We start from the raw sequence: 27,947 nt of genomic DNA, 5'->3' as shown, positions 1-27,947 counted from the left end.
GTTTGTTGGAAGGGGGAGGAGTCAGGGATGCGGGAGTACAGGGATGAGGGACAAGAGTGTGCGCACGAGACGTGCAGGCAGAGATGCTTTTTCACAAGGACGACCTGAGATTCCTCAAGGGTGAACGCTTTCAATACAAGCAGATTTCCCAGTTAGGTGCACCCCACCCCCCGGAAAAACACGAGCAGTGTGCTCCTCTGGCGTATGGAAGCCATGTTGTGGGGGGCAGGGGGGATGCAGGACCACCAACCCATAATAGACTCCTCTGCTGTTGGTCATGACGAGCCACGTGCAAGGACCAAGGTCACACACGCTGTTGAAATGGTGACCTTGGTCACGCGACGAATATGAGGTCTCTCTTTCCTTGCGTGCACACAATCTTTTAGCAGGAAGACTTGCGAGGAGGAGGGGGTGAGATACAAGTGTACGGAAAGGGGGTTGGGGTTTACATGTAAGGTGTGAACACCTGGTGGGCTGATATCAGCTGTTCACTGCACGCTCCAAACCGAACACGCTGACAAGCCTGCGGGTTTGACCTCCTCTCAAAGAAGAAGAATCGCAAGCGTGACGCAAATTAGTACACCACCTTCTTCGTTGCTACATGTTCAAAAGTCTGGGGCCACCTCTAATAACTAGCGATACTTGCTTTCTTACCCATCCATCTCGCATAGAATGAAAATGTACACCACTATTTTGGTTCTGCAGCTAGCTAGTGTACAAGATGGTGCACGTCCTGTTGTGCTATTAATACACTGCACGAGTCCATGTCCCTGACATGATTCATCAACTTTGCTTCAAAATATCATATACAGCTTGTAATTATGTTCTACATTGTTCAATGTTTTCTAAATGCAAAATTTGCAAAAATGACCTTTATAGTAGCGACGTGCCGGTTGCGAATGAATCGGCTCAAAGAGCCGGCTCTTTGAAATGAACGACAGGAGCCGGCTCGTGTCTTTGGGGGCCAATTGGGAGGCAAATGTCATTGGTCAAGATGTGTGGCGGCGTCGCTGTGTACGCACTGAGAAGGGGGAGGGGTTAAACACATGCCGATTTGTTCGTGAGAAATTTGCATGAAGAGATTTGACCTATTTTGACTTACTTTGTCTATTAACAAAGCAAGTCAAAATAGGTATTGTCTTTGTCTATTATTGTTTTTGTATTTTATTTATAATACAACATTATACAGCGTTCCCTTGCCCTGTCACGGCTCACCTTTTGAGGATTCACTGTTTCACTGATTGTTTTTTTAGTGCTTCCTTTTTTTGTAACAGCGTATAAACGCTGCTACAGACCGAGCCTGGCACTTTACGAAGAAGTGCATTGTAGGAAGTTGAGTGTCTAGCTCTTCCTCCTCTCATCTGTCTGCATTGTTGTCTGTGTCGCGATTGGCTGTAGACCATTTTCAATCAATTTCCTTCGTGCCGCCCTGCCGTATCTCCTGTGTCATGCTAGCTTGTAAATGAATCTTTGGTTCGTCTGCAGCAATATGTTTTAACGAGGATAGAAAAACGCTACAGCACACCCGAACGGCGCCAGGACGAAAGGCGCGGTCATCGGAGTGAAACATGCGTGAGTGACTTAATCATTTCTTGTGTTGATGATTTTTGTGAGTGTTTAAACAAAAGAGAAATGTGATAAAATGCCTGTCTGAGAAAAAAAGTGTATGGTGAGGGGTTTTACAGCCTTTAAACCTATTCAATCACTGTACTTCGTGGATTTCACTTATTGCAGGCTATTTTGGGAACCTATTCCCCACGATAAACGAGGGAACACTGCTGGAGCTGCCCAATGAGGTTTAAATAAATAAATATACATAATAAACATTTGATATCATGTATTTTCTACATTAGTAATTCATTTTACACATAATTTGGTAAAAAAAATAAATTCAAGTCAATAAAAAAATCAGAGAAGCCCTAAAAAGAGACAAAATTTCCATCACAAATTCATAGTTCATGGCATCACCCGTGACAAACTGCTTCTCGCAGTTCAGTCTCACATCCCGAAGTGACGTCATCGGGGTACTATCACTCAGGTAAACAAATATACTGTAGCTGTGTACGAGACAGAGGATGTTTACATGGCCGGTCTGGCTCTAACTGCTCAGCAGACTACATATTAGCAATGGGGAGAATGTATGTCTTGTGGAGAATAGTGTGTGCCTGAAAGTCACATGAAAAACTCTAAAATAACGTAACATGAAGAGTGGAGTAAACACAAGCGGCAGCTCGAGTAGCTCGTCGTACCTCCTGGTATGTCTGAATGACTTGAAACAATGCTGTTGGTAATATCAATGAGGAAACAGTCCATGATTGTAGAAGCCTGTGTGTGTGATTGTGTGAGAGTCTTGTTTTGTTGCAGGAAGTACGCTAAGGTGAAGGCTGACAAAATTCAGTGAGTTTTTATTTGACCTTACAAGAGTTGCTGTTGAGCTTTTTAACTCCCTGTATTTTTGTTGTGTTTGAACTTAAAACAAAGATATCTTACATATAAATGTTATCTTATTTACCGTGGAAACACTTCAGGGAGCTATTTGTTTAAGTTTTTATTCAACTCCTAAGAGATGCTTCTGAGTCTAGGAAATCCATGCTCTTCTGGAGCTATTTTTCTATTTGTTTGGTTAAATAAACATGCTTTAGGCAGTTAAACCAAGTTAAGTGTTTGTATTATTCAACATTTTTACACTTTTACTGCAAATGAATATCAGCTATTGGCCTGCTTAACTACTAATAATCGGTATCGGTCCTGAAAAACCCATATCGGTCCATCTCTAGTTTAGAGATTATAGCCAAGATTTGAGCCATGTGTCAATAGTTTTCGAGGAGGAAAAAACATATGCAGATGAAATAGAGAACTTGCAGAACATGGACTTAAGCCTTAAGACATGGAGATGAAGATTGGTCGCCTTCAAGAGTTGCTTATCCTTCAATTATTGTTTTAAATCGGCTTAATGAGGATAAAGGGGTTTTTATATCCTGTTTGATTGTATACGTGGGCGCCCCCCACAGTAACATCCATCCATCCATCCATTTTCTATACCGCTTGTCCTCATTAGGGTCGTGGGGGCATGCTGCAGCCTATCCCAGCTGACTTCGGGCGACAGGCGGGGTACACCCTGGACTTGTCGCCAGCCAATGGCAGGGCACATATAGACAAACAACCATTCACACTCACATTCATACAATTTAGAGTCTCCAATGAAGCTAACATGCATGTTTTTGGAATGTGGGAGGAAACCAGAGTACCCGGAGAAAACCCACACACGCACGGGGAGAACATGCACCCTCCACACAGAAATGCCCAAGGGAGAATTGAACCCAGGTCTTCCCGATCTCCAGACCCCACAGTAACATATGACTGTGAAAAGATGTTTAAATAACTTGTATAATGCTTTGCAGCCTTGTCACGATCATGGAATAGCGTTTTGAAAACATTATGTAGACAAGACATGACTGACTCTTGTGCCAACTTTGATGTAGTGGTCTTCTTGTCTTGTCTTGTGCGGCCATTTTGAATTTGTGCCGCACATATTAACATGACTGTGATTAGAAGCTTGTTGTGTTTGCAGATACTGTACATATAATTATACTGTTACATGTTGACCAGTAGAGGGCACTGTGGGACTGCGCGGATGGGACCAACAGTAGAGAGAGTGAATGAGAGAAAAGGAAGTAGGAAGTTGGAATGATATGATGCAAAGAGCCGAGCTGGCGATTAAAAGTTGTAAAGAACTACTAGGCTTGTTATTCTACACCACCCACAGAACAAAGCTGTGCTAGTATTGTCTTTTGTTATGTTTGTTTTTAATATTTTGTTTTTGAATTTGGATTTGGTTGGCTGATCTTAAACTTTTTTGAAGAAAATTTTAGTTCTAATAAAAAAAGTTTTAATATAATCTTTTCACATTTAAAACATTATTACGTTTCCTGTTTCAAATGTGAGTTGATTATTTTTTGTGCATGACGTGTTACGGATGCGTGTGCGGAGGACCACAGAATGCGGAAGCAATGTAAGTGGATGGCAGTTCTTTAACTGCTTTTCAGCGTGGAGGTAATCACAGGACTGAACTGTGGAGCTTGTGGAGCCCCAGAGTAAAAGGTTCAAAAACACAAGAGAATTTGCAAACGGCTAGGTCAAGGGACAACTGGAACACCCAGCTGTGGAGACGCCGAATTTGGAAGGGCTTGAGCGATTTGGTGAGCCGTGAGTGCGTAGACTGAGTTGTCATGGAAGGAACCGGCGTCACACAGCTGCCCCTATTTCGAGTTAAGTAGCTGCACGCCCAGCTGTGGGAGAGAGAGAGAAAGAGCGAGAAAACAGGGCGCAGCAGCAGGTGACCGTCACATGAAGGGGAATTTTTTCAGTGGCCGCTATAGGCAGGTGGCCGTTATATACAGGTGGTCGCTAAGACAGGTTTGCTAACAAAATGGCAACCCGGATGATGTCATCAATGGTTGACTATCAAAAATATTACCACAAAACACGTTTTCATTAGCGATGAACAATATCTTTTTTTTCAAACCAATACCGATATGATACCGATAATTGATAACTTTTTTATATCTACTTTTAATTTACAGTAGATTAGAAGTGTAGGACTGGAAGAAACTAGGATTTGACCAAGTGTACCTTTTCATTTGTCCTAATCTAATATCATGACATTACTACTACCACATCACTACTATCAGGAGAACCACAGTAAAGAGGGGAGGGAGACACCTGCTGTGGCCCAGCAAGGTGCACTGTATTCGGGCACACGCTCCTTGCAGCCGCCACAGAGGTCTCTGGCAAATCTTTTGCACCTTTCATACGCCGCAATGTTGTCGTTTCAGGTGGCCTATAAGGTTTTTTGTGCGCTCGACGGGATTATTTCCCCACTCATCGTGGATCATTTCGTACAACGTCCTTCCTTGTTTGCTTACAAGGGAGCTCGGCGGAAGTTATGACAGGCAGGAGAAAAAAGGAGTGATTGATTTGCTCACCCACTCACACAATACGAGTAATGTCGCCTCATTGGAGTGGTTTTTTTAGAAATATCGGTTATCATAGCTACTTTTAATGTCATAATGCCCTCATATCGGCCCGATAATTATCTCTGAGATAGCTTTTTGTAGCCTTTGCCTGAACCATGATGTTGAACAATCTTCATTTTCCGGTCATTTGACAGCTGTTTTGAGGACCCTGTGTTGCAGGAAAGAGAAAACCAACTTGCCACTGGTCATCTTAAATACCTTTGATAAATGGAATCAGCTCACAAAACCCATTAACCAGTGCTCGGTAGATAGAGGTATTCAAATCATCAAAATGACAATAGGTGCCCAAATTTCTGCACCTAATTTTGTTTTGACGCATATTGCACATCTTGTGTTAATCCAATAAACCTCATCTCTGAAATACTACCGTGTCCATCAGTTACGTGGTATATCATGAAAATGATGGAAATTGTCAGGGGTGCCCAAAACTTTTGCATGCAGGAGTACTAATTTAATACGTTCCTTGAGACACTGACTATATCACGCAGACCCCTCATGGTCTCAGCTGAAAGTGCACAATCACACCTCCTCCTTCTCTGGACGAGTTTTCTCCTGAGCCCACCTTTTCTCTTTCACACTACATTTACTGAACAGGACCCCCCCCGTGAGTCTGCAACCACAATATTATTTATTCATTCTTTTCTCTTTTTTATACAAACAGGAGCACACAAACACACACACAGATGTGCCCTTGCTACCCGTCTGACTCTCTTGTGAAAACAGCCCCACAAATGTGGCCGACAATTAGGAGCGCGTGCCAAACAGACACCCGACACATCGACAAACACGTACAAAAACACTAACGCATGCAACGTTGACTTCTTCTAAATCACTCCACGTGTGTTTCCTCCACCGTGTAGTCCAATTAAAAAAACTCCTCCCTGCAACCTGATGACATCACTTCATTGCGCTTCACCTCCACTGGCACAAGCTCCTCCAAATTAGAAGCACATAACTCACAAGACTGCGGTCATAGTCTCTTCTAATGGCTGTGACGTGAATCTAGGTGTCTCGAGGACAGTTTGCAATTGAATTCAAGAAGGAATGTAGATACAAGCAATTGCAACGCCAGCGCCGGAGAGAGCGATTAGCGGCCAACAAAAGTTTAGGAAAGTCCAATCGATCTCCAAAGAGGAACCTTGTGCTTTTCCAAGTGAAAGTAATTGGAAAAATTGAGCAAAAACGCAGAAGGCAACGACAAAAAGCTGAAACATTGACATTAATAACTAATAAAAATACTAAACGTTGCCCTGAAATACATTTTTATTTTTCAAATTACAACATTTTTACAAAAAATAGGAAATTTTCCCAAACAATATTTTTGTTTAAACAAACACACCTTGTTTAAATGCTTTTTTTTTTTTACAAACATTTTTATTCCCCGAAAATATTTTTTGTAACAAAGAAAATATGATTTCCCCCCCCAAAAGTTATCCATAAAAATACCCCCCCCAAAAAAGACAAAAAGCTGAAATGTTGATATTAATAACTAATAACTAATAAGAACACAAAGCTTTACCCTGAAATATATTTAAACATAAAAACAAAGATTAAATGTTCATAAAAATGATTTTAAACAAACAAACAAAAAGATTCATGCTTTTTTTTTAAATAGAAAATGGATGGATGGATGGATAGATGGATGAATGGACAAAAAATTGTTTCTTCTCCCAAAAATACGATTTTCTTTACAATAAAATTATGATTTTTTTTAATAACGTTTTTTAAAAATTGCTAAATTTGTACCCCGCCAAAGTTACATTTTTTTAAAACCACATTAGAAAATATGTAAAAATATGAAAGTGGCCCTCCTGCATATTTTGATTTTTCAGTATCCGGCCCTTGGTGGAAAAAGTTATATCAGACGCCTCCGACATAAACCATCTGATAGCGTGCAAAGATGTCCCCTAGTGTATGTTGCATTGCATCTATGAAGCTCTGTTCTTTTCCAAGTGAAAGGTCTTCTGAATGTGGTACGTCTCTGTGGTCGAACTGCACGTTGCCGTGCTTTGTCTAAAACAGTGGAGTGGAAAATATTCCATTCCTAACAAACACTTGATGGCTATTATACTGCCTGATCCAGCAAAGCATATCTCATAAAACAGGGGTACCATTGGCAACGTGTCAATTGTTTTGTATTAGCCCATGGCACAATGTAGAAATAAAATTAAACAAACAAAATAAACCAAACAAAAAAAAATGGGAAAAGAACTGGAAAAATAGAGCAAAAACACAGAATGTGAAGACAAAAAGCTGAAATGCTGATATTAATAACTGATAAAAACAAAGATCCTGAAATATATTTTTACAGAAAATTTAATTTTTTTTTTACAAAAACATAACAAAAAAAGACAAAAAAGAACAAAAAAAGATGTATAAAAATATCTGTTTTTAAATAAAATTTTTTACAAAGACGTTTTTTCCCCCAAAATACCCCTCCCCCCCTAAAAAAAGTTTTAAAAAAAATTACCCTCTGAAAAATGTCAATCTTATTTATTTATTTTTCAACCATATTTAAAAAATATATAAAAATATCAAAGTGGCCCCATGCTTCTGGTTTTTCAGCTTTCGGTGGAAAAAATTGTCGGACGCCCCTGACATAAATCATCAGATAGCGTGAAAATATGCCCCTCAATGACTGTACATGCATTTTGCATTGCATTTATGCCCTCCATCCAGGGGCGTTGGCAGGAATTCTGGAACCCATGAAAAAATAAAAAAAATCACATTGCCCCGTCGCCCCCCAATCTCTACTTTTTGAAATACAGACCTGATCAAAATCTTCAGACCAGTTGAAAAATTGCTAGAATTTGCATTTTGCATGTTTGGATCTTAATGAGGTTTTAAGTAGAGCTACAATATGCAAAAGCAGGAAGGGGGAGTGAGACAAAAAGCACTTTGAAAAAGTCATTTATCGAAAACAACAATTAAAGTGAAATAGGCTGTTTATCAGCTGATCAGCTGAAAAGTTTAAGACCATCGCTCAAAAAATAACAAAAAACTCTGCAAACCAGAACAAAAAATGTTCTCAGTAGGACTCAGTAATGAGGAGCTCCACCGTTCTTGTTCATCACTTCCAAAATGGCTTTGGGCATGCTTGATGCCAGTGTTTCCAGGAGGCTAGTGGGAACATTGCTCCAAGTGGTGAAGATGGCTTCACCAAGGGCATCAACTGTCTGGAACTGATGGCCATTTTTATATACTTCCCTTGCCATCCATCCCCAAATGTTCTCTATGGGATTTAAATCAGGATGGTCCAAAAGAGTGATGTTATTCTCCCTGAAGAACTGCAGCGTTGTCCTGTTGAAGAACCCAGCTGTTACCACACAGATGAGGACCCTCGGTCATGAGGGATGCCCGCTGCAACATCTGTACGTAAGTGGCATCCGCCGTTTGACGACCCCGCACCACCTGAAGCTCCGGTGTTCCACTGAATGAAAAAGCATCCCAGATCATGATGGACCCCCCTCCACTGTGCCGGGTAGAAAACATCTCAGGTGGGATCTCCTTGTCATGCCAGTAACGTTGGAAGCCATCTGGACCGTCATTTTTTCTCATCAGAGAATACATTTTTTTTCCACCTTTCAATGTCCCACGTTTGATGCTCCCTGGCAAAGTCTAAAAGGCACTTTTGTGGCGTTGAAGGATACGAGGTCTTTGAATTCCTTTTTTGTTTTTTAAACCCTTTTCCCTGCAGATGGCGTCTGATGGTTATTGCGCTGCAGTCGGTACCAGTAAGGGCCTTCATGTGGGTGGAAGACCGCCCTGTGTCTTGATGGACAGCTAATCGGATCCTTCGGCTCAGCGCAGGTGTGATTTTTTTGGGTCTACCACTTGACTTTTTTGTTCCATAATGCTCAGGATCTTTCAAAAAATGTAGAATGACTGATTTACTCCACCCAACCTCAGCAGCCATGGCACGCTGCAAGAGGCCTTGCTTATGCAGCTCCACAATCCGACCACGTTGAAAAAGAGAAAGCTTCTTAGCTTTACCATCAGGAGGGCATGACAGTGTGAATGCCTGGCAGAAAATGAACATTTTGAGCAGATTTGGGCTTTTATAGCCTGTGGTCTTAAACTTTTGATGAGCTGATAAACAACCTTTTTTTTGTTTAAATTACAAGTTCCAAATGTTTTGTCTCACTCCCCCTTCTTGCTTTTGCATGTTGTAGCTCTACTTAAAACCTCATCAAGAAGCAAAATACAAATTCTAGCAATTTTTCAACTGGTCTTAAGATTTTGATCAGGAGTATATCCAATCCCATACGGCGCCTCTGCCTCCATCTGATCTCCCAGAACAGACACTGCATGAAGCTCAGACACTGCATGTAGCTCCCCATATGAAGGATTATCATCTGATTTCATCTTCCTTTCAAAGTATCTGGTCAATGATGAAAAAAAACATCTGACCAAATAGATGTCCAAAATGATAAAGCCAATGGTTGGATCGAAAAATGTCACCTTTTCATTTTGTGTGCGTCATTAATATATATTCTTTTTTATTATGGATTGTATGCTTGTGTGTCCATGGCAGCATCACAGACCCCAGCAGAGGCTGGGATAAAGCTGGACTACCGTCAAGCCCTGCGGCTCAGCCTGGCTTCAAGCCCGCTGTACGCTCAAAGCTGAGATTAGATCACACCAAACAGCACAAATTGCTAAAATGCGACACTCCAGCATGTTCACTGGTGGGTTACTGTACCAGCTTGAAGGGAGGAAAGATGCTGATGATGCACTGTGGACATAACATTGGGCACACCTGCACAATACTGTACAAGCGCTGCCTTTGCTTTGCAAGGATAATTATGCTCGCTTTGAGAGGTTACTCACCACGTCGTTCCAGCATTACCTTCATCGCCCAATAGCTTGGGTCCAGTGAAACCTCTCAGGTCCAACACCAGCCTTCCAGGACAATTTGTTCATATTTCAAAATAATATTTCCCCTAAGAAATCATTTAAATAGAAATCATCAGTCCCGAGGTCAACCTTTCAAACTCCAACTGAAGTGTAAAAGTAACTCATGTGTACGTGAATGGACAGAAAGATGGTGACACTATGTGTGAATGTGAATGCACGGACAGATGTCATTTGAATGGACAGACAGATGTTTATATTTAGTACACGTGCATGGACAGACACATGTTTCCATTGTCCCAGTGCATGCATGGACATCCACATGTTTTTACATGATGTGTGTGAGAGTGGACATACAGACGTTTACATTAGGTGGGTGTTTGAATGGACAGACACATTCTTCCATTATACTGTATGTGAATAGACGAGACAGGTGTTTGTGGGTATATACTGCAAATAGTAGACAGAAATATGTTTACATGATGTGTGTAGGTGAATGGGCAGACAGATGTTTATGTGTATGTAAACAGAAGTATGTTTACATTCGTGTGTAGGCGAATGCACATTTACGTTACGTGTGTATGTGAATGGACAGACAGACGATTACGTTGATGTAAATAGAAAGATCTGCATATATGTGTGTGCAATGAATGCACAGACCAACAGGAACGTTACTCACGTGTGCATGTGAATGGACAGACAGATGATGATATTTAGTGTATGGAAATGGACAAACAGTTTATAGTTGACACTGTGTGAGAATACTTACGTGTATGGACAGAGATGTTTATGTGTATCTAGATACATTTGGCCATACGCAGACGCACAGACCAACGTGGACAGACAGTTACGTTATGTGTGTATGTGAATGGACAGACAGACGCTTACATTGTGTGTGTATGGACAGACAGATCTTTATGTGTATATAAACAGACCAAAACATCTTTGTATGTGTGTGTAGATGAATGCACAGACCGACATGAACACTTGCGTTAAGCGTATATGCGAATGGACAGACAGAAGGTATTTAGTGTATGTAAATGGACAAACATTTGACACCGTGTGAGTGTACATGTATGTAAACATACATCCTGATGCTGATGTAAGTCCTGGGTGGCGTGTCTGTTTACATCATGTATTTGTGTGAACGGACACAAACAGATGATGAGAAAGAGCGCACCAGGAATGTGTGCTTTTGCATCTATCCATTTGGAACCATTTTTTGCAGTGATTTATATTCCAAATGGGTGATGTGCGCCCTTGAAAGCGCCGTGCTGTGGACACATCCTTACAGCTGACCTTATTCCAGTCCCGGTTAAGAAAGACGGCCGGCTGGAGTGTCCTATTAAAGAGAGGCGATGCAAATTAAAATGTCACGAAGCCTCGCCGTGTCAACCCCTGACTCAGCGACAACCCCCGCGCTCGGCGACGAGAGGAGAGATTGATCCGATCGGACCTGAGGCCAACATGAGGGGAGCAAATAAATGATGAAGAGTCATCTGTGCGATATGGAAGATCAAGATGAAGAGCAGAGAGAGCATCTTTATGCAGTGACCTTGGGATGAAGTCTGAGGTGTAAGCGGCAGAGGCAAGAAGGAGATGCGCAGTGGCTGATTAAATGCAGGCCGGCCAATTAAAAGGCTGCCTGAGAAATGAGCGCACGTTTAGCTTCTGCCAGCCTCAAGAAGGCAAACAAGGACACAGCGCGACATTTCACTAAAGGCAGCTGGGTCCACCCTTCTCATTAGCGCACCCTCCCAGGAAGGCCCCTCCCCCGACCGCACGGGGACTTCAATATCGACTTTGCTGACCGCACGCCAGGCATCTTTAGATGCTGTTTTGGGAGTGGGGGGCACTGAAAGCCATAATTGCAGCCTCCGTACGTTTACTGGCGCCTGCTTTCCACACATGTCCAATCGGCTGTCAAATGAGACGCATCCTTTAAAAGCTCTCCACGCAGCGCCTGCCATTGGAAAAAGAAGCCCACTGGGGACACGCCTTTGCGTTTGATTGGGTGATATTATTATCTGCTGTGCACTTCTATCACATTTCCTGACCACACATGCACAGCACTTAGCAGGAAGTGACAATCAATACATATTTACATCGTGAGCGTGTGTGGACAGACACATGTTTACGTCATACACGTACATGAACGGATAGACAGATGCTCACATCGTGGGTATGTGAATGAACAGACATGGATGCACATAAATGGACATACAGACATTTTTACGCTGCGCGAGTGTGTCAATGGACAGACTTTTTACTCCATGTGAGTGCATGAAAGGACAGACGGATATATATCTATATATGTTTGCGTGTGAATAGACAGACATATGTCTGCATTAAGTCTATATGTGAATGGACAAATGTGTGTACTTAAATAGAATGACAGATGTTTCCATTAACGTCTGCGTGTAAACGGACCGACAGATGTTCACATTACGTCTGTACGTGGATAAAAAAACAGACGTTTACATTGTCTTTATGTAAATGGAATGACGGATGTTTCCTTTATGTCTTTGTGTAAATGGACAGACACTATGTCTGTATGTGAATGGAAAAACAGATGTTTACATTGTATGTGAATGGAATGACAGCTGTTTCTGTTATGTCTGTATGTGAATGGACTGACAGATGCTTAAATTGTGTGTAGGTGAATGGACAGGGAGATATTTACATTGTATGTGAAAGGAATGACAGATGTTTGCATGATGTGTGTATCTGAATGGAAAAGCAATTAGTATACTGTAGTATACTGTAGTATATATACACCGTATGCATGTTTGAACAGACAGATTTTTACAGTACAGTATGTCTGTGTGTGAATGGACAGACAGATAGTGGCCTTACATGGTAAAAAATGTTGGCATGTTCCTAGTATTTATGAAATATTGGAGCACAAGTAGCAAAACAATCAGTAATAATCAATAAAAATATAATTTTCCTACTCATTTCCTGCAGCTTTGCATAAGATGGTGCATGCATGCACCTGTGTGCTCTTGCACGTAAACCCGGCCGAGACACTTGTGGTTGCATTGGAGCTGAAAGGAAGTGTGTGATGGATGGAAGATGAGACGTTCACTGACCTGTCACTTCAATGCCGCCCTCTTCCGTTCCTGACCCGCGTCCTCGCGGTCCGATCTCTCCGGGCCTCTCCAGACATCCACGGTCGCTTCCACTCTTACCAGCATTCAAGCTTTCAGCATTTGGCCGTGCCCACTCAGCCATCCAGCACGGTAGCATCTGCTCCCGGTCTTCACCCCCTCTTCCCAACCCCTCAAACATTTGAAACAAGCAACTGTGCAGACGGGTGTCAGCGTTTTCTTCTCCCCGACCAGCACCTTAGGGTGCCCTTTGATGCTGAGGCAACACATTAGGTGAGGCCCGTCAGAGATGATGTGCTGAATAATTGAGACGAAGGCCCGAGGCGGCGTAATCCTCATAGACACTTTCCACACATGCGCTGGAGATAACCCTTGTCACTCCTCACCACTTTTGTTGTCGCGGCGCCTCCAAAGCTTTTGCTATTAGCTGTCAGAAGATCATCTGGGATAAATAGATTGAAGCGTGGAATGATGAATGGATGGAAGGAGGGAATGTGCGTGAAATATCTGCACAGATGCTAGAGACAGGAAAGATGCGGGCACACTCCAAAGACTACAGGTGACACTTTACCTCAAGGCCGAGTGTGAGGAAGAGCGAGGAGGATGTTTTCATCTGTCAAGGTGCAGATCACTGAGACAGACACAAACATGCACACAACACACAACACAAAAACAACACAACAGTGTGAAGACCACGCGGCTTTGCTGCGGAGACGACATCTGTGACGCGTGACCAGATCTCGCCACGTTAAAATGTGACAATATTTCTCGTTTAGAGAAATTCAGCCTCACAAGAACAGGGCAGCCAGTCAGACTGAACTTTGGCATGGCGACTATGAATGATAATACAGTACACGTAACAGGGAAGTGCAGGCAGGACTGCAAGCCGCACATTGAAGGGATAGTTGGGATTTTTGGGTCTACATGTGCTTTGTGGATTTGGAGGCATTGGACCGTGTCACTCATGGCGTCCCCTGGGGGGGGTGCTCCAGGAGTACGGGATTGGTGGAGTGCTACTACGTGCCATTGGGTCCTTGTGCAACCGGAGCAGGAGCCTGGTTGGCATTGCCAACAGTAAGTCCAACCTGTTTCTGGTGAACGTTGGCCTCCGCCAAGACTGCCCTTTGTCACCCGTTCTGTTCATCATTTTCATGGACAGAATTTTTAGGCGCAGCCAAGGCGTCGAGTGAGTCCGGTTAGGGGGCCTTAGGATCCGGTCTCTGTGATTTGCAGACGATGTGGTCCTGATGGCCTCATCTGGCTGTGACCTTCAGCGTTTACTGGAGCAGTTTGCAATTGAGTGTGAAGCTTCTGGGATGAGACTCAGCACCTCCAAATCCAAGACCATGGTTCTCAGTCGGAAAAGGGTGGATTGCACAGCTCTGGGTTGGAAATGAGGTCCTGCCCCAGATGGAGGAGTTCAAGTACCTTGGGGTCTTGAGGTGGGAGTACAAGGTGGGCAGGTGGATCGGCGCAGCGTCTGCAGGAATGCGGTCGTGAGCTTTGGGTCATGACCAAAAAAAAGAGACCACGGAAAAGAGTTTCCTCCGTAGGGTGGCTGGACTCACCCTAAGGGATACGGTGAGGAGCTCGGTCATCCCAGAGGAGCTCAGAGTAGAGCCGCTGCTCCTTCACATGGAGAGGAGCCAGTTGAGGTGACTCGGGCATCTCGTCCACATGCCTCCCTGGTGAGGTGTTCCGGGCATGCCCAGCCGGGAGAGGGCCCGGGGCAGACCTAGGACACGCTGAAGGGATTATGTCTCCCAGCTGGCCTGGAAATGTCTTGGTGTCCTCCTGGCGGAACTGTAAGAGGTGGACTTTCTTACAGAGACTGCTGCCCCCGCCACCCTGACCTGGGGAAGCGGAAGAAAATGGATGGAAGTTGTATGACATCCCCATCAGCAGAGTAGTGCATCAACACTGATTTTCCCTCAAGTTCCTCCTGTCAGCTGAATTCTGGTCGGTTTCTGGTCGCTAGTTGATGGGAGTCACTTAAAGGGTCCTTGACCTGATTCATCAGCTTTGCTTAAATATGTTATACATTGTTTGTAATTATGTTGTTCGATTTTTGAACGGTAAATTCTCAAAAATTACATTTGTGTGTCCGTGTCTGAGCAGGAGGGTATAATTGTATATCACCTGGAGTTCCAAAAATATCTAACTCCAGTACTTAGGGCTTCAGTGTCTTCAGATTCGTAAGGAGATTGGCAGCTCTACAATGAGATATTAATACCTCCAGCCACAAAAGAGACACACAGATTTATAAAACAATAACGTGTTTTTTTTGTTATCGAATATAATACCACCCTAAAACCCAAGTCCCAAAGACAGACATGAACAAATCACAAGAAAAATAAATACAATGTACAGATCCAGTACTGTGTTGTTAAAAGTTTTCCTTTCAAGTGCACTTTTTCCCCACTGTCCTTTCAGCTAAAAGCAGATGTGTTGGGTTTTCTCATTTAGGGCTGAAATGGATCAGTTTTTATAATTTTTGGGGATTTTTTTTTTTTTGATGTGTACAAATTATTTTAGTGTCAGGTCTGACTCCCAAAAAGAGTACTCGGAGATCTCAGGTAAAAAAAAAAAGGGAGGAAAAAGAAAATCCCCATGGCACCTAGGGAAAGGAAATCCTCCTAGGTCCTACCACCCGCCTGGGAAGACGCTGAACTCGTCCAGTGAAGACTCCTCAGGCTGCATCCAGCATCCAGTCCGTGGATAGCACAGCTCTGATCCTTGGAATTTGAGTCCAACAAAAAACCCCAAAACAGAACAGTCACTAAATATGCTAAATAAAAGTGCACGTTTCACCAATGTGCGTCTGAAATACCACTATTAAACATCCTCTATCACCTCCGAAGAGTTGCTGTCCATGACACAGCACACATACTGTAAATAATCACACTGCTGGGAGGGATGCTATGGTAAAGCTAATGTGGCTACTAGCTACTTAGTAACATATAGCAACCACATCCTCCACAAATGAGCATATTCTGACTGGTTTACTTACTGGAATATTTGACATAATAGATTACCTCTAACACAGTGGAATCACTCTTATAGCACAACATGAATTCCAAATACATAAATGAAAAGTACAACTCACCAGGATATTCAAAGGGAAAAAAAATTGAAGTCAGCAGCTGTCTACCAGCTTCACATCTCCTTTCAAGAAAACAAATGACAGCTTAAGAACTAACATTCACAATTACTTCTATGCCAAGAAAGTTATTTTTCTTACTTGAACGCAGGTTAATCACACGCGTGACCTGCTCGAATTCTAAAGAATGGGGAACCTCTTGCTGTGTGCTTCGATGAAGTGCTGCGTACACCTTGTGATGCATTCAGAGAGTGTGGGAAAAAACAGTCTCTACCGAACACTACTACATTCAAGAAAAATATGAAAATCCAGCCACAAAATAATGGATGTTACATATAGTTGATGGCACCACCAGTTGCGGAGCCAGAAATTTTTCATTGCGGTGGCCAAGGTGAGACCATTACTCACACAGAGGTGCTGAATTGTCAAGATGGCCAGTGGGGTGGCCAGAGAGTGACAAGGTGGCCAGAGCAATTAATAGCAGAGCAGTGTGCCGAGGATATGTTTTTAATGCATAGTTTCTGGATTCTGCTCACCATCATGGCGGCCAAACCAGCGTAGGGCCAAATACGGAAGTTAATGTCGATCGGCACTCCTGTTTTAACGCTACACTCCTTGGTTTACATGCCCACTCAGGCTGCTACAGAGACATTCCTATATTAACAGATTTATGTGCTGAATCACGCATCGTTATTTAAGTCAAAGTCAACATAGTGAGAAAACTTGACCAGAACCGAACAAATCAATCATGGAAAATTTACCTCCAGGGAGCTCTCCCAAGGAAAGTTGTGTGCTACAGTGAAATGCGTCCAAGCAGAAACGGCGGTTAGACTGAACTCATGTTTTGCACCACAGAACCGCGTTTGTCAAGATTGTCCCCCAGCCGTGGGGGTGACGAAGGGCGGCCACTGTCAACCTGTAGTTCGGCCACTGGGCGCCCATGACAAAGTAGTGCACAGTTCAGTCTCATTTGCGGAAATGGCGTCATCGAGGTGATGCCACTCTGCTAAAGCAGAGGAAACAGACGCTTCTGGAGGTAGACGGTGGACTTGGTTCGGTATATTTTTCATCCAAAAAGTAGTCATGCCAAAACCCTGTGTTGCTGCTGGATGTTTACAGTATCCGAGTGATACTGTAAGTTTGTTTTCTTTTCCAAAAGAGGAAGGTTTTTCAGACAAAAATGGGTGGACGAAGCAAGTGCAGAGAATGAGAGACAGGTAGACGCCCCGCTTGACTTTTGAAACAATAATTGAAGGATAAGCAACTCCAGAGTAATTTACGTTTAGCAATCTGTGTTCTGAAGGCAACCAATCTTCATCTCCATGTCTTGCAAGTGCTCTCTATTTCATCTTCAAATGTTTGTCCCTTCTTATCTCCTCAAAAACTATGGACACGTCACTGAAATTTTGATATTTCTGATATTGTCAGATCCGTCTTGTTCATGTCTCAGCATTTCACACCTTTTATTTGCTTTATATTTACTATTGTTATGGCTGCAAAATTATGGGATTTATCAAATTTGATATGGAAGTTTTTACTTAGATTAAATAAACCATAAAAAATGGATGATTAATTTTGTATTTTCTATTATGATTATTTTATTATACATTTATTTTAATATATTTGTATTTATTTTTGAAAGGAGCCAGAGGAGGTGGCTCGGGCATCTGGTCAGGATGCCTCCTGGATGCCGCCCTGGGGGGGTGTTCAGGGCACGTCCGACCGGTAGGAAGCCTCAGGACTCGTTGGAGAGTCTTTGTCTCTCAATTGGCCTGGGAACGCCTCGGGATCTGCTGGGAGGAGCTGTATGAGGTGGCCAGGGGACAGGCTGCTTAGGCTGCTGCCCCCGCGACCCAACCTTGGGTAAGCAGAAGAAGATACTTATTTGTTTATTACTGAATACGCTATCTTCAAACTCTATCTATGATTGCTATGTGTTTTTTGGGGTATGCTAGCTTTCATGTTCCCCGTATGATCACTGCGCTCAACGCCTGCTAAATGACTTCACGTCACGCTTACACTCGTGCAACATGGGCAAGAAGCGGGATCTGCATGCATCAATAGGCAATCACTTAGGGAGGCGGCGGCGGTCACGAGAGGTCTGCTACGGAGCAGGAAAGTCATTCCTGTAATGTTCCCACAGGTCAATTAGGAGAATGAATAGTTGCACTGAAGGGGCTGCACTTTCAAGCCTGTTGGGCAAAATGACAGGGAAGCGGAATCGAATTAACGAAGAACATCAGAGGTCACCACCGAGAGTCAGAAGATGCTCCTTTCCTGGTCAGGTCAGAGGTCAGGGGATGCTCGGCAACTACAGCAGAATGCCTCGTGTCATCAGGCCCGTCAATTCCATTAAGTTTCAGAAAAATAATACGCATTGGAGGCCATGTTCTCAAGAACATTGGTATTTTCAACACAGCTGTTCATCAGCTGATCAAAAGTTTGAGACAATCGCTAAAACCCCCCCAGAAAACCCCTAAAAATCATCTCAAAAATGGCTTTGGGTGTGCTTGATGCCAGTGTTTCCAGGAGGCTAGTGGGAATGTTGCTCCAGGTGGGGAAGATGGCTTCACTGTCTGGAACTCATGTCCACTTTTGTAAATCCATCCCCAAATGCTCTTCATTGGATTTAGATGAGGGGAACACGCAGGATGGTCCAAAAAAGTGATCTTATTCCTCTTTGTGAAGTGCAGTGTTGTCCTGTTGAAAAAGCCAGTCATTACCATACAGACGAGGACCTTCAGTCATGAGGGATGCAACATCTCCACATAGCTGGCTGCCGTTTGACGCCCCTGTGCTACCCGAAACTCTACTGTTCCATTGAAGGATGGTGGAAAACATCTCAGGTGGGATCTCCTTGTTATGTCAGTAACGTTGGAAGCCATCAGGACCGTCTTAAAAGCCTTCTTTGGCAGGTGGTGTCTGATGGTTCTTGGACTGCACTCAGTCACAACCTTCATTTGGGCCAAGGATGGTCCCATGTCTTGAAGGACAGCCAAAGGGATCTTCAGGGCCTTTTTTGGGGTGTACCATTTGTTCCATGACCCTCAGGATCTTTGAGGAAGTTTAAAATGACTGTTTAATTGCGCGTTCTGTGAAGGTTTTGGCTTTAAATCCAATGGAGAAGATTTGAGGATGGATTTACAAAAATGGACCTGGAGTTCCTGACAGTGGTTGCCCTCCATGATATAGGTTTATTTAGCTATGGTCTTAAAGTTTGAATCAGCTAATGAACAGCATATTTCACTTTAATGCTTGTTTGCATTTTGTCTCACTCCAATTTCTTCTTTTTGCATGTTGAAGCTCTACTTAGAACCTCCTTAAGACCTCCAACTGTACAAAATGTACATTCTTATCACATTTTGATCAGGAGTGTATCATCCTTTTTTTAAACTCCAAAGGCAACCGTCTCAGCTCCAAAGCTAACATTTCACTTTCTGATAGGACAGTTGTAGTTTTCATCATAATGAAAATATGAAAGATAGTCTATGAGCTTTGTGACGTGCACCTCGACTGTGCCAGTGTGACATAACGTGATGATAGGACAGTTGTAGTAGTCATCATAATAATATGAAAGATGGTCTTTGTGCTTTATATGCGTCTCTGTTGTGTCATTGTGACGTGAAGCGATGCATATATAAAGTGACTGTGTGTGGAAGCCTGTCACAGAATCCAACTGATCTTCCTTCACCAGTCAGGATATTCAGGTAAGGTACACCTTTTTTATGTGAAATACTGGAGTGTCCAAAGTGGTTTATTGTATTTGTATTTATTGGTGTATATTATATGTAACGGATATGACGTTTACGTCTGCGCCGCATGCGTTCTCAGTCCTCGTGAATAAATGCGATAGAAACACCCGCATGCTAGCTGAGTCTTTTAATAAATAGTCACTCAGAAAATAACCCCCCAATATGTTACAAATATGAAGTATGGTTACTCAGCGTTTATCTTCATAATGTACGTTGCCGGAGCGCTGTCGTAACAATCTGCGATTGAATTTCCTGGATGCATCGCGTAGTGAGAGTTAGACGCCCCGCATTGCATGCAAGCCCATGCTAAAATTTTAACTGAAAAACGCACTAACCAGGACGGATGTTAACTGAGGTACCACTGTACTTAAAAATATGCTATTAAATGTTTACCATAGATGCCAGAATACAATAACCAAAGTGTTGGACTACAACAAAATGAAATTAAAAATAGTGAAAATATTGATAAATACACTTTGACTGCTTCATGAATAAAACTCTAAAAGAGCAACTGTATCTGAAAAGGGAAGTCAAATAGGAAAATAGGATAAAGCAAGATGTCCTGCCTAACTGGAGTTGAACGCCAGCGAGAGGTTTTTGTCGCTTTTGGGTGGTTATCTTCATCACATCATTGGATCATATCCCCAAGTGTGCACGCAACAACTAACTCATTCAATCCCAGACATTTTCCAAAAGACAACCCCTTAGGTAGCGTCCATTTTAGACTATTTTGACTGACATTTCAAGGCACACAGAATATTGTGTTCTATGGCTATACAAACATGGAACCGACCAAAAGAAAGATAAGACTCCTCAGATTAGACAGAAAAGAATTTGCTTCTACCTTTTTCCATTCTTTAGTAATCAGTAGTAGAACATAGGTAAGTTTCAGGAAAATATCAGTTCCCAACTAAAACAAGCTTTTTGTGAAAAGATACGTTTCAAGCATAACTTTCACTGACACAAGTATTTCTTTTAGCTTCGCGCCAAAAAAACATAAAAGACATGTAAATACTTGTTGGGATTGGGATTTCGGGTTTATGAAAACGGTTAACTATGTCTTAACTACGAATAAAAAATTAAAAGCCGTAAGTTTACGAGAATAAAAGTCATACATTTATGACAGTAAAAGTCAGAAATGTACAAGAAAAAAGGGCGTAATATTTACATAGCTTAGCTGTCCCAAGCAATGCCGGTGACGACAGTGATCTGAGATATCGAGATCGAGAATAAAGTTGTAAATTTATGAGAAAAAACTGACATATTCACATGGCGTCTTGCAAGTCGTTTACAGCAGTAGTCATCCCGATGAAGACATAAAAGACACGGTATCGTGTGTTTTATTTTACAGCAAGCTCCTGGCCAACGGTCCAACGATGACATCTGTGCTGTGGTCTTTTTTCCTGGTGCTGGCGTTTTGCGACATCAACCCAGCTTATGAAAACATCAAGAAATACTACTATTCCACAGGAACAGGATCAACCGTCACTCTTCCCTGCCACTACACGCTACACCATGGACATGTTGAAAAGATCTATTGGTATTTAGGTCCTAATATGATAAAGTCTTATTACAGGTGGAATAATTTTGAGAAATACAACTGGCAAAATAGATTCGACTTCACAAATGCCAACCCCGACAGAGGAGATGCTTCCATAGAAATCAGAAACGTGGATGTCAATGACGCCGGGACCTACAACTGCGCTGTGATCACTGACTTAGAATACTCCAGTGAAAGATTCATCGCGACTGTCAATCTGACAGTCAGCAGGGAGCAGAGCAGTGCGGTGTGTGTCGTGGAAGGGGAGCCTGTGGTGGGAAATGAAGTGAATCTCAAATGTCAAAGCAACGGTTTTTGGAGGTCCTGGACAAAGGTGAGCAGAAACCAGATGTCGCCTCACGATACCAATGAGATACCCATAGAGTTCCATGAGTGGTCACTTAGGATCACAGAGAACAGCTGTGGAAGATATCGCTGTACCACGAATGAGTGGGACTATGAGAAAGGACATACTGACCACTACTGTTACGTCCTACTTGAGTGTCCACCATCAACAACCACGGCCAGTAATGTATCAGCCAGAAGCGATGATGGGGGAGATGATGGGGGCGATGGAGTTCCAGTTACAGCAGTGGCCATGACGACCGTCGTGCTTGTGCTTGCTGTCGTCTGTGCTCTCGCTGCCATCTGGTACTGGTTCAGGAGACATAGTGGAGAGCTGATTATTGATGACACAATGGAGGTGTCGTCTTTATGGTCGAGGGAGGTGGAGCCCCTCGAAAAACAAGACAACAGCGACCGGAGCGATGTGAATTGGGACGGCCCCGGCTTGGAAACACTTCCGTGTTCGCATCCTCCCGTTTCTGGCGATACTGCCCTCAAGTCCGCAAAGTAGAGAAAGAAGAGATGGGACGACCTAAGATCTGATCTCGTGGAGCCAAATTTGTCTTTGATTGATTTAGGTTTTGTGTGTTGCTGGAAAGAAGAGAATCCATATCCAGTCATCTCCACTGTATTTTTTACCACAATATTGTCAACGTTGTTTTGAAAGTTCACTTGACACAAGCAGGAAGTGCAGGGAAGGCTCGACTGTTGAAAGGAGTAGACGTGCTTTTGCTATTGACAACACTGATTGCATTTGTGACGGGGGTATTGAACATTATGGTTCATGGGTGGTTTTAAAAACTAAACCATGCTCATCCGTAAAGTTTATACACAAAAAACAAAGCATCATACAATTAAATAACTGAATCTTTGAGGCAACTTTATCACTGAATTTAGCGTTTTTATGTGCACTTGAGTGTCTTCCCTGTTCTGGTGTTATTTCCAGTTGAAAATGTCTTTGATAATGATGCCATATTGTTTAAATAATGTTTTCAAAAATGAAATATTGCTTAAATAAAAATGTTTAAAAATATGAAAGTTGTCCAAATTAGTGATGGGAAATGAATTCCTTTTACTGACTCGCCTTTTTTGGAGACAGCCGGCCGAGTCTGATGTCACAGCACACCAAAATTAATGGGACATGCAAGGTTTGGAGCAGATGTGAGTCATAATTACAAGTCATAAATCTCATGTCTCCTATATTGGGTAATAAGATGTAACGGTGGCTAATTTCATGTCTAGAGGGCTCTAAGGTTAAAGCATATTTATAAGGTAAACACGTTTTTTGTCTTGCAGGTCTACGAGTGTAAAGGTGACTATATGGGTGTTTCATGTCTAGAGGGCTCTAATGTTAAAAAGCATATTTAAGGTGGTAAACAGGTTTTTTATGTCTTACAGGTCTAGAGTGTAAAGGTGACTATAGGGGTGTTATTTCACGTCTAGAGGGCTCTAATGTTAAAAAGTGTAGAAAGTCAAAGTTTTCTGTGCTCTAACAATGAAAAACAATTAATCCTATCATTCATTTATCGCAGTCGGTTCTGGAACCACTTGACCGCCATAAAGTAGAGACAACTGTATAAAATATCAGTTGTTTCTGCATCTTTTTTTTTTCTCCCGAGATTTGCTGACACCACAGATGATGAACTTTGTATTCGCCGAGGGACGTTCATGTTCCCTTAGAAGGTGGAACTTTGGGTGTTGAAGCACGACATTTCCTGTAGCTGCCACAAGTGGTTGCGAGAGCAAAGCGACAAAAGGCCGGCGGTCAAACGAACGGGAGCAGACATGAAGGCCTTCCATCTGTTTGCAGCAAGCATGACTCTCCTCCAAGAACTATCAATTTCCACCGATCTCTGCTTCCTAGCCAGCTGCCAAATTACACATTACACATTTCCGTATCGTTAGTAGAGGGAAGCAGATTGCCTCGGAGTGGGGGGGAAGTGGAAAAAGGGGAGATGCCAATCAGGAAGGGAAAAAAAAAAAAAAGCAGGCCATCAGTTGAGGGCAAATGGCGTTTAAAAAAAAAAAAAAGGCTAAACGGCAGCGAGGTAACGATGAGAAGTGACGGATGCTAATTTTGGTTTACGCACCTAAAATGTCCCATGAGAGCCTTTTAATAGTGCCGAGTCTTTGACAGACAGCTCATCAGTGGCATCATAAAGATAATATGCTAACAGCCCGCCCACGCAACACATCCTAAGGGCGGACGGCAAACCCCTGACCCAACGTTTTAGAACATAGCTTTTTGCATGTGCAAAAATAATTGCACATGTGATAATATGTGCAAATAATAATTGGCGTGTTTTTTGGTTAACATCTAAAATTTGAGCCGCATTTTTGCCTCAGTTTGCATGCTTTCTCTGCTTAGCGTGCATCTCATCATGTGTGAGAGTCCATCTGTATAGTCTTAATATTTACTTATTCACCAGGAAACCGCCGTCCTCGTTAGCATCCCAGTTGCTGGCGAACAAAATGACAACCGGAAACGAACGTTACGTCGCCTCGCCCGTCTGTGATGTCACCAGCGGTTGACTCTCAAAGACACCTTTTTGTAGTTTTACGTGCATGAAACAATTCTACTAGCATACGATAGAGGAATGAAAGAGATAAATGCACATTTAAGATAATAAAAATACATTTTATTGGTTTGAGTTAAATTACATAAATAATTCATAACAAAATGCATTAAAAAATAATAAATCAAATTATAGTAAAAATAAACACGACTTAAATAAATGTGGGTCCTGACTTAATGACCATACATTTGCGTGGTTTCACCAAATAATAGTTAGATTCAATAATAACTATTTCATAATATTTCATGGTGTTTAATTATTAAATAATATAACTTATTCAATAATACATTACAAATAATACATTAAATTAGAATACAATAAAAATTACTTAAATCATGAATCTTAAGTCATGACTTAATACAGTTTGACTAACTAATACTAATTATTAACATTTAATTCAATGTAATTATTAAATAATATAACTTACTACATTGATAAATTATAAATGTTATTAAAATAAAAATGACTGAAATTATATTTATTAAAATAATTATTAAACTTATTAAATGTACAAATAATAAATTATAATAAAATAAAAATGGCAAATAAATAACTATTAAAACACAAAATTATTAAATAATATAACTTACAAAATATATACATTTATAAATAATAAATTAAATTATAATAAACATAGTAATGACTTAATGAGCATACATTTGCGTGGTTTGACTAAATAATAGTTTGATTAAATAATAATAATTATTAAATAATATTTAATTTTAATGAATTATAAAATAATTATAATATAAATAGAAATGATCTAAATAATTTAGAACTCTTAAAATCATAACTATTAAAATAAAACTTATTAAATGTATACATTTATAAATAATAATAAAAATAACATAAATAAATGAAAATTATAAAAATAATAATTAATAAATAAAACATTAAATGTACACATTTATAAATAATAACTTAAATTATAATAAAAATAGAAATTACTTCAATAAATGTGGGTCGTGACTTAATGACCATACATTTGCTTGGTTTGACTAAATGATGAAATAAATAACTATTAAATGATATAACAATAAATAATACATTTATATATAACAAAATGGAATGAAAATAAAAATGACTTCAATAAATGGTGGCTGTGACTTATTGATGATTGGAAATGTGTTGCCAGGCTGGGAAGCTCTGCTATGGAGAAAACACTCCAGATCCAAATTTTAAGACCAGTTGAAAAATTGCTAGAATTTGCATTTTGCACATTTGGATCTTAATGAGGTTTTAAGTAGAGCTACAATATACAAAAACAAGAAGGGGGAGTGAGATAAAAAAAACTGAGTTTGTAATATAAACAAACAAACAAAAAAAACGGAAATAGGTTGTTTATCAGCTGGTCAAAAGTTTAAGACCACAGGCTATAAAAGCCCAAATCTGCTAAAAAATTTCATTTTCTGTCAGGCATTAACACTGTCATGCCCTCCTGATGGTAAAGCTAAGAAGCTTTCTCTTTTTCAACGTGGTGGGATTGTGGAGCTGCATAAGCAAGGCCTCTCGCAGCGTGCCATGGCTGCTGAGGTTGGGTGGAGTAAATCAGTCATTCTACATTTTTTGAAAGATCCTGAGCATTATGGAATAAAAAAGTCAAGTGGTAGACCCAAAAAAATCACACCTTCGCTGAGCCGTAGGATCCGATTGGCTGTCCATCAAGACACAGGGCAGTCTTCCACCCACTTTAAGGCCCTTACTGGTGCCGACTGCAGCGCAATAACCATCAGACGCCATCTGTGGGAAAAGGCTAAAAAAAAAAAAAAGGAATTCAAAGACCTCGTCTCCTTCAACGCCACAAAACCGCCCGTTTAGACTTTGCCAGGGAGCATCAAACATGGGACATTGAAAGGTGGAAAAAAGTTTGATTCTCTGATGAGAAAAATGCAACCTTGACTGTCCGGACTGTCTGCCGTGTCTTTCAGTACATGCTGTCCGTCATCATACTGATGAGACACACCTGAAAGCAATCACCCGGCACCTTTATCAGCTGCTGCCAGACTACAGAGCAGCGCCAGTTATTCCTTTGCTATCCTGTGAACCTACAGCCATTCCCGTTTCACCATTTGCCTGTTGTACCTGAATACCTTTGTCAGCGTATGCTAAGTATTATCTGCTACCCTTTTGTATCACAGCTGTTTACGTTTCTTACTCGTGTTTTTTCCTGCCTTAGCTTAGCAGTGTTTTTTCCCTGGCTTGTGCCCTGAGACTTTCTGTTTTCCCTTTTTGCTTCTTTGTTTGTATTTTTGCATTTTTGTACCTTATTACCTTATTTTGTACGCTCCCTAGATGGACACCTTCTGGCTGTTGTCACGCACCAGACCGAGTCACTTGAGCTACAGCTATCTGGTAATCATCATGAAAGCGTTAGCTTTTACATAATTCTCTCGCAAGCCGCTCTTGTGGTACTTGGCCTTACCTGGCTCAAGATACATAACCCCGTTATCGATTGGAACAATGCTCGCGTCGTCAATTGGAGTGAGTCATGTCACAGGAACTTCTTACGTTCCGCTGACCCGGAAGTTACTCGCTGAAATTTTGGAGACGATAGACCTATCTAACATCCCTATTCATTATCATGATCTCAGCACCGTATTCAGTAAGGATCAAACTCAGTCCCTCCCACATCATCGCCCGTATGATTGCGCTATGAATTTAATTCCTAAAGCCACATTACCTAATTCAGGTCTCTATAATATTTCTGGACCGGAACTCCAAGCACTAAAAGAATACATCTCATCTTCTCTCGCCTCGGGGCTTATTCGTCCTTCGTCCTCTCCTCTGGGTGCCTGGTTCTTCTTTGTTGAGAAGAAGGATAAATCCCTCCGGCCGTGTATTGATTACCGCAGTCTTAACAAGATCACCGTCCGTAGTAGTTATTCGTTACATCTTATGGACTCCACTTTCTCTTCCCTACACCAAGGCAAATTTTCTCTAAACTGGACTTGCGCAGCGCGTACCATTTGGTGCGCATCAGGGATAGGGATGAGGGGAAAACAGTATTCAATACACCCATGGGCCACTTTGAATATTTGGTTATGCCCTTTGGCTTGACAAATGCCCCTGCAGTCTTCCAAAGTCTAATAAATGGCGTACTTGGAGATTTTTTAAACAAATGCTGTTTTATCTACCTCGATGACATCTTGATTTTTTCTCGCAATTTACAGGAACATGTGTTCGACAAGTTCTTCAACGACAATTGGAAACGTCTTTACGTCAAAGCTGAAAAATGCGAGTTTCATTCTACATCCGTGTCCTTCCGAGGGGATATTGTGGAGAGTGGTAAACTTCGTGCCGACCCCGCCAAGATCTAGGCGGTGGTTGAGTGGCCCTCTCTGACAGCAAGAAGACCATTTATAATAGACCATTTATCTTGTCCAAGGAAGCAGAGGATGCGTTTATGAAACTGAAACAGCTATTTACTTCCACTCCTGTATTGTGTCACCCTGACCCCTCTGGCAAACCGTCCGGCGCCTCAGAAAGGGGAACTAGTGCCCGGTCCACACTGTTTACAGTGGGGACGGGGGCCTGCTGACCTCGAATGAGGATATAGTTGGGCGGTGGAAGGCCCTTCTCAAGCCCACTGACATACCTTTCATAGAGGAAGCAGAGGCTGAGGACACGAACGCGG

The 27,947-nt window shown here is 41.9% G+C and overlaps 1 protein-coding gene across 1 annotated transcript; it reads left to right on the top strand.

The window, feature by feature from the left end:
• The first annotated feature begins 19,746 nt into the window (after nucleotides 1-19,746).
• LOC129186280 (coxsackievirus and adenovirus receptor homolog) lies at nucleotides 19,747-22,248 on the top strand. Its single transcript, XM_054784371.1, has 2 exons — nucleotides 19,747-19,807; nucleotides 21,204-22,248. The coding sequence occupies exon 2, from the start codon at nucleotides 21,229-21,231 to the stop codon at nucleotides 22,246-22,248; it is 1,020 nt and encodes a 339-aa protein (XP_054640346.1). The 5' UTR covers nucleotides 19,747-19,807; nucleotides 21,204-21,228.
• Nucleotides 22,249-27,947: the final 5,699 nt, after the last annotated feature.

Source organism: Dunckerocampus dactyliophorus, chromosome 8, assembly GCF_027744805.1.
Source record: "Dunckerocampus dactyliophorus isolate RoL2022-P2 chromosome 8, RoL_Ddac_1.1, whole genome shotgun sequence".
Lineage (NCBI taxonomy): Eukaryota > Metazoa > Chordata > Actinopteri > Syngnathiformes > Syngnathidae > Dunckerocampus > Dunckerocampus dactyliophorus.
This window is presented reverse-complemented; position numbering and strand designations above follow the sequence as displayed.

Excerpts from the sequence above, each read along its gene's own strand:
- LOC129186280 (XM_054784371.1), top strand. The coding sequence starts at position 21,229 with ATGACATCTGTGCTGTGGTCTTTTTTCCTGGTGCTGGCGTTTTGCGAC.